Source organism: Eumetopias jubatus, unplaced genomic scaffold (assembly GCF_037043125.1).
Source record: "Eumetopias jubatus isolate StellerSeaLion01/CBP00866 unplaced genomic scaffold, mEumJub1_p1.0 scaffold_99, whole genome shotgun sequence".
Lineage (NCBI taxonomy): Eukaryota > Metazoa > Chordata > Mammalia > Carnivora > Otariidae > Eumetopias > Eumetopias jubatus.
In genome coordinates this window covers 561,869-575,903 of record NW_028274905.1, presented here as the reverse complement: position 1 = coordinate 575,903, position 14,035 = coordinate 561,869, and the positions used below count along the sequence as shown (strand labels likewise).

Sequence of the window (14,035 nt, the reverse complement as noted above, 5' to 3'; positions counted from 1 at the left end):
AGGTCAGGATCTCACGGTCGTGGGATGGAGCCCCATGCCGGGCTCCTCCAAGCTCATCAGGGAGTCAGCTGGAAGATTCTCTCTCCCAGTCCCTCTCCCCCTCCCCCTGCTCTCTCTCTCTCCTCTTCTAAAATAAATAAATGAATCTGGAAAAAAACAACAACATAAAAGAAGGTATGCTGTGGGGAGGGGGTCTAACTTCCTCCCCAGCCTACCCCTGTGGGTGACGAAGCTCTTTAGACTCCGATTTATCCTTCCTGTGTTTCTTCTTGCAGAAATAGGCAGACAACGTACATTTCCTTATCATCCTTTCTGTCTCACCTAGAAGGCTGTGTGCTTCACATGCCCTTTGGCACTTGGCTTTTTCCACTTTACAATACACCTTCATGTCATAGCACTCACCCCATGTTGGTTCACAGAGACCTTCGGGTTATTCTTTTATAGCTGCATAGGACTGTTTGTGGGTACACCATCTTTGATTCAGACAGTCTCCTGGATGTGGGCACCTAGCCAACTTCCAACAGTTTTCTATCACAAACAATGCTTTACTGAGTAACCACTGTGTGTATATATAGTTTGTATTGTCTCAGGTACTTCCTTAGGATAGATTCCTGTGAGTGGGATTTCTAGAACAAAAGACAAACGGGCAGGTAGTTAAGTTTTGTTAGATGTTGCCACATTCCCCTTTGTAATGATGGTACCATTTGCAGTCTGACAGGCAGTGCATGGGCATGCTTGTGTAGCCAAATTGTGGGTGGTGTGGCTAAGCTCTGCAATTTTTGGCAGGATGATAGGTGATAAATGACATCTCCGCATTGTTTTAATTTGCATTTTCTTACTGTGAATGAAAATGAACATTGTATCCATTCACCAGGGCTGCCATTACAAAGCACCACAGACTTAAACATCAGAGGTGTATTCTCTCCCAGCTCTGGAGGCTGGAGTCAGATCCAGGTGTGGCAGGGCCAGTTCCTCCCAAGGCCTCTCTCCTTGGTGTGTACATAGCCATCTTTTCCCCATGTCCCCACATGGTCGCCCCAGTTGAGTGTGTGTGTGTGTGTGTGTGTGTGTGTGTGTGTGTATACCTTAATCTCTTCTGATAAGGACCCCAGGTACGTTTAAACTGAACAATCTCATTTGGACTTAACTAACTCTTTAAAAGCCTCCATGTCTGAACAGAGTCATATTCTAAGGTTCTGGGGTCAGGACCTCAGCATAGAAATTGGTGGGGGCGGGGGGTTGGTGGAATGCAATTCATAAGAAACATCTTTTCATGTTTAGGGGTCATTTTAACTTTTTCGTGTGAATTATCTGGTTATGTCATTTGTCCTTTTTTTGTGATGCGTTTTCAGCCCTGTTTTTCTTTAATTTCTAAAAGTTTTGGTAGAGTATGGCTATTAGCCCTTGCATGTGATCTGTGTTGGAAATATTTTCTCCAGACTTGTCACTCATCTTTTGACTTTGTTTATGGCTTTATTTTTGCTATAAAAAATTTAAAAATATAGTCAAGTTATTTATCAGTACTTTCTTTTATTACATCTGGATTTTATGCATAGTTAGTGTGGCCTATGGGTTTGTAGTGGCTTGATCTGCCTGGGCTGCATGACAGAATCCCCAGAAGACAAAAGCCTTACGGGGCCTGTGAAATGAGCTCCTACAGTGATGTGAGGTCAACCTCCTGCCACAAACCCCTTATTTGTGAATCTATATGCCTCCTGATGGTTCCGCCTTCAGGAGTGAAATCTGATACAATTAGAAAGCATTTCCCTACATCCACATCATACAGAAACCCACCAGTGATTTCTTTTGTTACTCATATGATTCCATTTCCATGTTTAGCACTGAGATTTCTGATCCATTTCATGTTTATTCCCATGCATGAGGTGAATATGCTTCATCTTAATCTTCTTCTAAATGGATATCTAGTTGTCCGGATTTATTGCCAAAAATCAATTTTTTCCCAGGATTTAAGATGTCTCCTTTGTAGAACAACCTGTGCATTCTGGCTCATGAGAGCCTACTGTATATATTTTTCTCCAAATCTGCAATCTGTAAGATTATTTTGGGTTACACAGATGTCTTTTATCTATACCACTTTTTATGGTTTCCAGCTGTATTATGAGAATTGCAAAAATACCATAAAATTTCAAATGTGGCTCCCATCTTGTTAAGCAAGGTGATCATAGCTGTTTTCACAATCTGTGTGGTCCTGATGTGTGTGTCTACCCCCAATACTCATGTTGACGTCCTAGCCCCCAGTACGATCGCACTGGGAAGTGAGCCCTTGGAAGGGGACTAGGTCATGACGGTGGAGCCTCTTGAATGGAATCCATGCCCTTATGAAAGAGACCCCACAGCAGAACTTCCCTACCCCTTCCACCATGAGGACACTGTGAGAGGTCTGTGACCCACAAGAGGCCCTCCTTGACCCTGCTAGCACCCTGACTAGAACTTTTCGCTACCAGAACTGAGAAATAAATGCCTGTTGTTTATAAGCCACCCAGTGTGTGGTATTTTTGTGATATCAGCCCAAGTGGACTACGAGAGCCTGCCTTGTAATTCCAACGCAGGGAGCATTGGTGGGTCTGCTTCCCTTATCTCTCTTCTGCTGTGATTCTCTTCTTTCATCTTTGTCTCCTCAAATGTTGCGTCAGGAAACTGTACTTGAAAAAACATGATGAACAGGATTAATTTGAAGAGTAGGGTGATATTTTTGTCCTTGTATCCCATCTTCTTCTGCCAGGCATTGGGGAAGCTGGTAGTCACGGGACACCCTAATCCGTGGTCGAGGCCTGAGACTCCCCAGGTCCTGGGGTGGTGCAAAGTTGAGCTGCACATTTGTACAAGGGCTGGTTTCCTTTTGTTCACCAGTAAACTCATCTCCCAAGCAGGGGCTGGAGTGGTGGCCTAGCAGAGGTCCCTCCTTAAAAAGGCCTGGCAAGACAAATGGCTTCATCTTTCCTCCACCCGCCAAATCTTCCTTGTCTTTGTGTTGATAGAACCCCTGGAAGCCAGCCAGCAAAGGGGTCTGGAAATGTAGTCTGAACATTCCACCACTCCCTCCAACCTCCCAAGGAAGGACCTTCCTAGCCACCTCCCCTTGGATTTCAGGGGCTCAGACAGATCCTACCAAGCCCTCTGTCCTCTGCTCCCAGCTAGGGGCTCAGATGATCCAGGGCTGAGAAGCCAGGCCCATACAGATCTCCGATGGGACGTTGGGGGCTGTGCAGCTCCTGGGGTGTCTGGTCAGGGTCATGGAGTGCAGAGGTGGGAGGCAGCAAGGCCAAGGTGGGCGAGAGGGTGGACACGTTCAGACGGGTGGAGTGGAGCGACAGAAGGAACGGGACATTCCGGGCTGGGTGCTGACTGGGGGTGGGGGCAGGAGGCCAAGACCCACAGAGCAGGATAATGGGTAAGCCATGAAGGGGTGGGAGCTTTTTCAAAAAATTTTGGTTTCTGTTTTTTTTTTTTTTTTTTTAAGATTGAAACAAAAGATCGAACCTTCAGCTTCTGGAAGAACTGTCTGTGCCTCCGCTGGGACTTGGCCTTGGCCTACTGCCAGCCAGGGTTAAGGACCAGGGTTACTGGCCTACCCAGACTGAGCAAGGCTCAAGAGTGTTGAATCCCCAGGGAGGAGTGCAGGTGGTGTGACTGGGAATGGGATGCTCATTCTGGAAGCTTCCAGTGGAAGGAAGCATACAGAACCAGGGATTGGCATGGCAGCGTTGACAAAGAACGCTTTGTGTGTGCTTGGCACACATTCGCCAGGGGCCCACTCCCCCTTCTCTAGCACATCTGGGCAGGGCACAGAGGCCACCACTGAATAATAATGCCACCCGCCCTTGGGTAATTTCCCCACCTTGCAAAAAGGGAGGCCAGGATGGTGTCGTGGCGATTAGTGGCCGCCCACAGAGACCCATGCAGAGACATATAAATGGGTATTCAGGGGCTGGAGGCACTGCACACCCCTGGCCCCGAGGCATGTGTGCTGGTGTGCACATACCTGCAAGGATGAGGCTGTCCTGTGAGCTGTCCTGCTGGCTCTGGTCTCAGTGCCTAAGACCCAGGCAGTGTGGCTCAGGAGGCTGGACCCTAAGCCGGTAACAACACTCCTGTGGGTCCTAGGGGCCCAGGCCCCTCCCGTGGGGCCACACAACCTCTGGGTTACCCTCCCAGAGCCAACCCAGACCGGCACTGGCTATGGGGGGATGGGCTAGCCTGAAGAAGGGGCCCTGGGTTCCCAGATAGAGAGAGGATGCCTCCAAGGGCTTGAGGGACTGGCCCCCCTCACCTGCTCCTCCTCCACCAGCTTCTGGGGTCCTGGGATGTTTTTGCCGTGGCCTCAGGTGAGAAGGGCTTTGCGTTGGAGAAGGCCACGAAGAACGTCGAGGGCGTCATGGTGACCCTTACTCCAGAAAACAACCTGAAAATGTTGTCCTCCAGGCACAGGTGAGTGCGGTGTGTGCCCTGTGTCTGGGTGGGACTCATGCCGGGGTGGGAGAGGCCTCCTGGGCAAATCCTTCTCAAGCTACTGCTTGAAGTGGGTCATGCCTTGTGCTGAAGAGCCGCGGGTTCTTGGGGGACTCCAGGTACCCTCCCTCGCATTCCTGCATCTGCCTGCAGGAGATGTGGGGCCCGGGTGTACCTGGGCCAGGCCTGGCCTTGGGACAAGCAAGGGCAGGGGAGGTCTGGGGTAAGATGGCAGCTCCACGGTGTTGGGTGAGCTTGGTCCCACGGGCCATGGTGTTGGCCCCAAAGCCACGTGGCTGGGTCGTCCCAGTGAAGCTGGTGGAATCAGACATCCAAATACAGAAGCTGGGCCTCTGGAGGGCCTTGGGCCCTATGCAAAGCCAAAGATGCCATAGGAGCCATGGGGATGCCACAAGGCTCAGAGCCGATTTTTGGCATCTGCTCAACGGAATGATTGGTCAGCAGCCTCTCCTGGTGCCAGTGTCAAGGCGCATCTCTGTCCAGGGACCTGGGCCAGAAGCTGATTTGGAGAGGTGGATTGTGCTGAGGGCCCCCTGCAGATACACATTCGGATCAGGGCTTGGAGGAGAGGCAAGTGGGCCTCTCACGTTTTGTTGTGTAATGAAATTTCATTCGTTGGCCTTTGGACAGCAAACATACTTGCATGGCTCAAAAATCAGGGTTCCTCAGGGTGTACCGTGGGGGTCCTTCCCCACCTGCCTCAGCCAGCCCGTCTCCTCCCTGAGGGTAGCCCGTGTTAGGGACGTGGGGGCAGGCACACACCAGCACCCATGTGTCATTTGCCCACGCACGCTGGGGGGTTGTTCCGATCAGTCCACAGAGGCTCTGCTCTCTTTTAAAACATTTCAAAGTTTGTTCTCTTTTGTCTTTATGACATTTTTCAAAGTTGTAGGAAGATAAACACAGCGCAGAGATTTACTGTCCTCGCTACTTCTAAGCGCACAGCACAAGGGCGTCAAGCACATTCACACTGTTGTGCAGCCGACCCCCTCCATCCGTTTCCGTTGAACACGGACCCATCCCCTCCCCTGCCCCTATTTCTGTGGGTCTGACTCCTCTGGGGCCTCCGGGGAGTGGATCCTTGGGGATTGGTCTGTCTGCGCCGGGGACCGGGCTGATCTCACTCGGCACCGTGTCCTCCACATTCATCCGCGTTGTAGCCGGTGTCGGGATTTCCTCCCTTTTTAAGGCTGAATTATGTTCCATGGTGTGGACAGGCCACATGGTTTCTTCCACCGTCTGGTTCGTCAATGGCACTGTCATAAACATGGGTGTGCAAGTCTCCCTTCTGTTCTCCTGCGTGTGCGCCCTGCAGGGGATCGCTGGGCCGTACAGTGATGTCCTTTCGCATTTACCAGGGCGCTCTGCTCTTTTGGATCGCTGTGTGAGACTCCATAGGCCTTCTGCCAGGCTCTGCTGCTCGACAGACAGTGCTCTCCAATCTTCGGCAACTGGAAACACCTTTTGTGGCGTGGGTCCTGGTGCTCTCGCCTCCAAGAGGTCCCCACGTGGCAGGTTCCCTGAACCAGCGCCCCGGCATTCCCGTGCTCTTGCTTCCACGACATCTGATAGGCAACAGATGGCCCCCTTCAGCTTCTACGTGGCCCTTCTAAGGATGGGAGCGTCGCAGCGTACGTGCTCCCTGCCCAACGCACTGCCTGGTCACATCTCTGGTATGTTTTCCTCTAAGGTGTGTTTTTCCTCCTTTGTAAGAACCCTTAAGGATTAGGAATATGAGGCACTTGTCTGTGACAGAAACCAGTTGCAAATATACTTCCCAGTTTGTCATTTTTCTTATAACATTGAGGAGGACTTTTTTTTTTTTCATACATGAAGGATTTCTTTCCATTTCTCTGAGGATGCACACTAGCTTTCTCTTTGCGGGGCTCCTGGCTTTTGTGACACCGTCAGTTAGGAAACGGCTTGCAACTCCCTGGTGCTTCTGGCATCTTCGCTGCATTTGGGATTTGACCCTGGGAAAATAGGAGGAACCAGTTGGTTTTTTCTAGATCACTACCCAATTTCTAACGTCATTAATCGAATTGCCTCTCTGTCCTCCACGGACTCCGGCTGACTTTGTCACGTGCTAAATTCCCATGCTCCCATTTTGCTTTATTATTGGACTTTTTTTTTTTTTAGGATTTATTTATTTACTCTTGAGAGAGTGAGAGAGCACGAGCGGGAGGGGCGGAGGGAGGGGTCGAGAATCTCAAACAGAGTGTGTGCTGAGCGCGGAGCCCAACTCAGTCTCACGATCACGAGATCACAACCTGAGCCAAAACCAAGAGTTGGACGCTTGATGGACGGAGCCACCCAGGCGCCCCTGTTTCTGGACTTCCCATTCATTCCTTTGATCAGTCTTCTGATTTTCCAAACCCCGTTGTTTCACCTGTTGCAGCTTTGTGCCCCACTGCCTCAGTTTACTGGATGGCTCTTGCCTGTTGTTCTTCCTTCTGGAATTTCCCAGCCATGAGCTCATCTTAGTGAGCAAAGACCGCTGCATTTCTGTGGTTGGTTCACTTTATGGACTGACCGCTTCGGGGACGTAGGCCCCTTTGGATACTGGGTGCCTTTACCCAAAATTACAGACGACCTTGTGTTTGTCCGAGGCTCCTTTTGTGCCCGTCACGTGGCTTCTAGCGCGCGAGGCCTCTTGGGAGGTGGAAGGAAGTCGATTTGCACTTTGCAGGGCTCTCGTGTCTGCTCATTCCTCGGCCAGGTTGGATTCGTTGCAGAACAAGGCTTCCGGGCAACGGGCACCATCAGCGGCAGCCAGGATCCCCTGCGCGGCATGCTGGTGGCTGGCCAGGTGCAGTTGGTAGGACCCTTGTCTCTTCTGGGCCTGAGTCCAGACCCTGAGCCGAGGACAGACGATCGCTCTTCCAGCTTGGAGAGGCGTGACGTGAACGTGGTGGAGCTGCTGAGACAGAGCTCTGGATGGGTGTTTGAGAACTCCTGTAAGGCGACGGCCTCCACGGTCTCATGCGGGGCGTGGGGCATGGGGCGGTGCGGGATGGGCTGGCTTTCTGGGCCCTCCCTAGTGGGATCCATCACCGACAGCCTGGGCTGGCGTCCCCTGCCGCCTGGCCAATGCCGTGGGATGGGGAGCGGGCCCATCCCCGAGACTTCCACTAGAAAGTGAAAGGATGCATTTTGTCAGAGTTTGGAAGACAGAGGGCTCACCCTGGCGTGCCCCGCGGTGACCCTGGGCCTCCGTCGGGGGTGGTGCCCCCGAGGGGACATGATCGGTGGAGGGTTCCCCCCGGCATGAGTTGGGACAGGCACTCGCCGGGCATCTGTTCCTGAGGCCCTCTGTGTGCTGGCTCTGGGGTCAATGGGACAATGCTTTCCGGGGGGGCCTCTCGTGAGGTCTGATGCTCCGCCCTGGGGGGGTGCACGTATTTCCTAGGCCTAGGAGTGTTGGACTACCGGGGGCTGGGCACCAACTTCAGGGACTACGCCATTGTGTTCACCCAGCTAGAGTTCAAGGACGAGGCGTTCAACACCGTGGAGCTGTACAGTAAGTGGTGGACACCACGGGCCGGCCCCACAAACTCCCTGCCACGGGCGGCCAGGCTGGGCAAACTCCCGCTGACTGTGCTGAGCCCCGGGCCTCCAGGGTCCCAGAGCAGCATCCCTGCCCTTCGGCCCCCTGCAGGAGGGGTGGCTGGGGCACGGGGCACACGTAGTGAGGGCTCCCCTCCCGCCCCACAGGCCGGACAGAGCTGGCCAGCCAGGAGGCCCTGCGCCTCTTTGCTAGGTGGAGCCAGTCCTGGGCTTCCTGTCTCAGCAGCAGGCCACATTGAGGCCGGACCGTGAGTGTCACCCGATGCCCACGGGCCCCTGGCTGACTTCTGTGGGTCTCGGGGTCCCTCCGAGCCTCAGGGAGTCAGGCAGGGTGGGGGTGGGGAGCTCTACACGGAGTCCCCTGCTCCTGCCCAAAGCCAGGCCTGCAGGGCCGGCCCCGTCTCGGGCGACGCCGTGGGCAGAGCGGGGTGGCCGCGGTGTGTCCTGGGTGCCCACCCTCAGTAGTCCTCTTCCCCCCCAGTCACCTGTGCGCACAAGACTTTCCAGGTCAGCTGTCCTCCTGAGCATCACCCCAGATCCTACACCCCAGAGCTCTGCCCCGAGAAGGCCCGGGGCCCGGGACGGGGCTGACACCCCTCGAGGTGAATCTGGGGTCCTGCAACACTCTGCTTGGGTTTCAGTGAATGCATCGACCTCCCGGTGGGACTGTGCCCGCCAAGTCCTGTGAGGCTGGCCAGGCGCTGGCCTCCTTGCTCAGCCGCCTGGGAGCTTGGTGTGGGGCGGGCTGCTCTCAGGACTCACGGCAGTTCCAAATAAAACGATCCCACAAGGCCCTACAGATGCCTCTCACCTGTGTGCTGAGGGCGGACGGCAATGTCAGACGGGGCGCTGCCCTCTCGGGGCTCCGGTCGGTGCAGGGGAGGAGGTGGGCGTGGGGCTCACCGAGGGCTGGGCCATACAGCCCAGAACCAGCTCTGGGTGGGGGGCACGTGGACGTGGGTCTTGGCTCCTGAGTGGGGGCTGGGCTGGGGGCAGCTGCTCCGCAAGCAGAGGTCACCACAGTCCCTGGGCTGGAGGGAGGACTGTCTGAGTTAGAGCAGACCCTCGGGGGTCTGGACAGGTGCGGGCTGACGCAGTGGGCGTGGGTGCCCACCAGGGTGCGCGGCTGGGGTGCCACAGTGTCCAGGGCACAAGAGTGTGGCTTTCCCAGGCCTGGAGCTTTGGGGCCAGGGCAGGGGGCAGGATTCCCGAGGGACCGAGCCTGTGGCTCCTCCTGTGGTCTGGTGGGGCCGTGCCTGACGTCGTGGGGGGGGTGCCCATCACTCACGGAGGGGGGCGGTGCGTGCAGGCTAGGGGTGGGCACGCTCACACACATCCAGCAGCCCTGTCCGTCAGCACCTGCTCGGGACGGAAAGCCCTGCTGTCACGCTGGTGCCATCTGTGCCCCATCGTCACCGTGGTCCTGCTTCTCACGTGCAAATATCTCTATGAAGTGACTCCCAGGGACACCTCCCGGCTGCTTGCCTCTCTTCCGCGGGGGCTAGGATGGGAGGCCCAGGGGTCTCACAGGGGAACACGATGGCCTTCAAATTCAGGCAGCACCCACCAGGCCGAGCCCCTAGGCCGCCCGCCTGTGTCCCAAAGCCCCTCTCCCCCCCCATTGACCCACCCCAGGCTGGCTCAAGGCTCTGGGGTGGCTGGACACCCACGGCAGGGTCAGGTGGGTGGGGAGACTTAAACTCAGTGCCCCGGTGGCCGAGGAAGGAGGGTGACAATGGGACCAGGGAGGCTGACGTGTGTGCTGGTCTTGGCGCTTATGCCTGCTACGGGATCCCGGCCGCAGGAACAGCTACCCAGGGAGTCCCACAACCTCAACTGGAACAAGGTGAGCCACACACCTGCGTTCCCCAAGGCTGACAGCCAGGCCGACCGGGGCCAGGCATGCAGTGTGTGTGGTGGCTGGAAGATCACTCCCTGAAAATCTCCAAAGGGCCATCCTGGAACAGGGGGCAGTGCCGCAAGGGCGGAAGGGGTTTCAGGCCCTGGCCTCTCTCTGAGGAGCTGGTGGCCACGCAAGAGGGGGGAGGGCCGAGGGCCCCAGGCAGGTGCTGCCTCAGGGCACCGGGGATGCTAGGTGGGCAGAGACCGAACGAGCAGAGCGTGTTCCAGAACAACCAGATGTCTGGCAGGTGGAAGGTCCTAGTGGAGGTGGCCGTGGGAACTGACTCCCCGGGAATGTGGGTTTGTGGCAGGAAGTCAGAGGGATGGGGCCGAGGGCCGAGCTGGAAGGAAGGGGGAGGCCTTTCACGGGAAGGGAATTCCAGCAGATGGTAACCACAGGCCAGCCCTCGGGGACCCAGCACACCCGGCACCTGCCCGCCAAGGCCCAGAGGGGCAGCCGGGTCCCTGTGCAGGGGCTGCGCCGACCTGTTGGTGCTGGACCCGGCCTGGGCCTCAGGCCAATGTCAGTGTCCGGTGGGTTCCTGAGGGCCCGGCTGGGAGCCTGGCACGGGCTGCTACGCCAGCACGCTCTCCACAGTTTTCAGGGTTCTGGTACATTCTGGCTGTCGCCTCTGAGGATCAGAGATTCTTGCCAGGCAGAGACAGGAGGAAGCTGGGGGCATCGATGTTGGAGGTCCACAAAGCGGGCCAGCTGAAGGTGGTACTTGCCTTCAGCCAGTGAGTGGACCGGGGAGGGGCCCAGCACATTCTTCACGGAGCCCTGACCACAAACAGCCCAGACATCTCCCTGTCAAGAGGGGAAAGGGAGCCGGGGGCGGGGGGAGCCAGCCCCACGATCACCTGCACATCTGACAGATCATCTCTGCAGTCCCGAAACCCTTCCTGCCCCTAAAAATTAAGGCCTGATTTTGGGAGAGGCCACCACGTACACGGGAGCACTCGGCAGAGAGTGGGTGTTCCGAGGGTTTCCCTTAAGCTGTGGGACTGACCCTGCACCAAAGTGGAAAATTCCAGGAAACCAGAGCCAACAAAGGGCTCCCGCCTTGCTGCCACCCCCCGCCCCCAGGTCACAGGGGTGTCAGTCACACACATTAATTCTGCGGAAAGATAGGAAAAAGGCGATGTTCAGGAATACTTGTGCGTAGGAAGGCCCGGGCCTGGAGAGAAAGACCTGGAGGTGGGCGTGTCCCCGGCTTCATGGCCACAGGCCCGGGAGAGGCCGCTCCTCTGTCCCAGGGCTGGGTGGATGGGAGAGACAGCGGCCCACGGGGCGGGCAGGCAGGCCACGGTCCCAGAGCCCACAAGCATGCAAGTGCCCGCAGCCTAGGCCTGGAAGGTGGTTGGGTGTGTGGGAGGGACTCCTGACCCTTCCCAGTTGCCCCTGCTGTGCAGGCCTGATCGGGCGGCCCCACGCTTCTCTTCCGGTCCAGTGAAGGGGGTCGAGGGCTTCCACGTGCTGTCCACTGACTACAGCTACGGCGTGGTCTACGTGCGCCTGGGCCGGGCCGGCCGGACCTCTAAGACCCTGCTGCTCCTCAGTGAGTCCAGTGGAAAACTCTGGGGAGGGGGCGTGCGGAGTGCGGGTCAGGTGGGGGACGGAGGGGCGACAAGCTCAGAGGGCAAGGTATGGAAGCACCTGCCTCAGCTCGGGCTCCCTGACAGAGCACCACAGACCGCACCGCACGGGCGCCCGCGATGGACATTGATCCTCACGGCTCAGCGCGCCGACCTGGCGAATTCCGGGGAGGTCCCCATTCCTGGTTTGCAGATGGCTGCCTCTTCACTATGTCAAGTGTCGGGGAGAGAGCTCCGGTGTCTTCCTCTTCTTATACGGGCACTGACCCCATCATGAGCACCCAGCTAACCCCACACACCTCCCAAGGCCCCAGGATGTCACACCATCCCTCTGGGGCTCTGATGGATGAATTTGGGGGGACACGAACACACATCCGTTCCTGTCACGGCCCTTGCGCTGCGGGCTGGCAGGAAGTGGGAAGTAGGAGGTCAGGGCCGGGACACACACAGCAAACGGGTGGCTAGGTGGGCGGGCGGAGTGCTGCGCCCGGACGGGGGGACCAGGTGGGCGGGTCTCTGGTGTGGCTGCCACGGGGCTGAGTGGGGGCGGCCAGTGCACGGGCGGAGCCCAGAGGGCAACAGGCCCGGAGTGGGACTGACCCTCTGCATGGAGGCAGGGGACCCCCTGGGCTGAGGGCAGGATCGGGGGAGCAGGGGGAGGTGGTGAAGGGAGGGTGGGCGGGGAGCTGCTGTCCAGGGAGGGGTGGGGGGAAGGGGGCACAAACCCACTTCGGGGCACCGAGGCCTGCAGGACAGCCATCGGAGAGGTCGGAGGGGTCCCGTGGAGTCTCCGTGGAGGAGGGCGTGGCCAGGAGCGCAGCGGGAGGGGCATCAGGCTCCGGCCCATGGGTCCTGTGAGCAGAGGGGCCTCCCCAAGTGGCCCTGTGTGGTGCCCGCCTTGGGACTGCACTGGGGACACCCCCCTACCTCGGAGCACAGAGGGGACAGAGGCACACTCCCCATCACCCGCCTGCTGCCCCCTCCCTTGGCAGCACACTGGCTTCTCTGTCCTGCCAGCTCGGAGGGCGCTGCGGTGGCCACGGGCTCGGGGACGGCCCCAGAGGGCCAGAGCTGGGGACTCTGACCTTGTGACTCTGCTTTCAACTGCAGGCAGACAGAGCAGGTCCAGCTTCCCGAGCATGAAAAAATTCGTAGACATACGTGCATTTGATAGCTCGCAAACGGTGTGACTGTTCTCCCAAAGATGGTAACAGACGGCCACGGGCCCTCCCGTGCAGGCCAACAGCACGCCCGGCCCCCATCCATCCCGTCGAGCTCAGTGCTTCTCTCCCTCCTGCAGCCTCGTGTGCCCACACCATCCTGCCCTGAGAGCCCGCGTCCACCCACCCGTCCCCTCGGGGCTCCACCCGCGCCCCCCTTGACCCCGGGAACATCGCTCAAGACTGCAGGTCTGCACATCCAATGGCCTATTGGGACGCGTTGGAATACCCCAGGCCACTGATGGGGTGAAGTCCAGGGCCATGGCCGTAGCCCAAGCGGGATCCTTTATGATCTTGGAGAGATGGGGATAGGAAGGCGGTAGGAGGGCAGGTGTTGGCCAGGCAGGAGGATGCCCGACCGGACCCATTCTGCCCACGCCCTCCAGATTCCGTGGGGGAAAGAGTCTGCCACACTTCTCTGCTGGGAAGTAGACCACGGCTCTTGGACCAACGTCGTCCTTCTGTATGTGTCCCACAGCGCGTCTGCCACCCGTCCCCGTGGGCCCTGACGTCCTACACTTCCTCAGGAAGTCTTCCACTTATTCGCCCAACATTTCCCAGCACCCGTGACAGGCCAGGCACGTGCTAGCTGCCGGAGAGAGGCAAACTGGCAAATTCAGTTTCAGAGATCTGATGCCAGGACAGGCTCGCACCAGCGCAACCGCCCTTCACACGACCGCAGACTCGGGGAAGTGTCTGGAGAGAGCGTAAAACAACGGCAGGTCTGACTCACGCCGGGTGGAGCAGGAGGGGTCAGGGAGGGCTTCTCGGAGGAAGGGACATTCGGAAGAGAGCTGAGGCACAAAGGTAGTTAGGGAAGTTGGGTGGGCTTCCACGGAAGAGGAGACCACTTGTGAAAAACCCCAGAGTGGTGGAAGCGGAGGGAAGGGTGGGGGGGGGGAGAGCACAGGCCGTGGAGGGAGGTTCAGTCCGAGGACAGGGAGCCCCGGGCAGGCTCGGGGGCTGAGCTTGGAGCCCAGGACCCCCAAACGGAGATGCCACGTGGGGGGCTGGAGTTCAGAGGACAGAGAGATGTGGGAGCCGGACACGTGGAGTCACCAGTATGTAGTTGGCGATGCAATTCGCTGGTGCGGTTAGGGCCACCCGAGGAGAACACAGTAGAATGGCATCAGTCAGCTACTACCACGTAAGGACCACCCACAGGATCTCTGTGCTATGAACCGACATGAATGTACTTAGCTTTCCCGTCTGGGCAGCATGGGGTCAGGTGGCGCAGGCCGGCCCTGCTGGGCGGCGGG

General features: G+C 57.6%; 1 protein-coding gene across 1 annotated transcript; it reads left to right on the top strand.

Moving 5' to 3' along the window:
- Positions 1–2,302: 2,302 nt before the first annotated feature.
- Positions 2,303–12,640, top strand: LOC148161662 (epididymal-specific lipocalin-6-like). Its single transcript, XM_088020655.1, is given in 12 exon segments — positions 2,303–2,392; positions 4,011–4,100; positions 4,310–4,449; positions 7,378–7,448; positions 7,901–8,011; positions 8,206–8,259; positions 8,262–8,306; positions 8,540–8,565; positions 10,559–10,698; positions 11,048–11,118; positions 11,412–11,519; positions 12,549–12,640. Coding segments are annotated over 12 exon segments (1,038 nt in total).
- Positions 12,641–14,035: the final 1,395 nt, after the last annotated feature.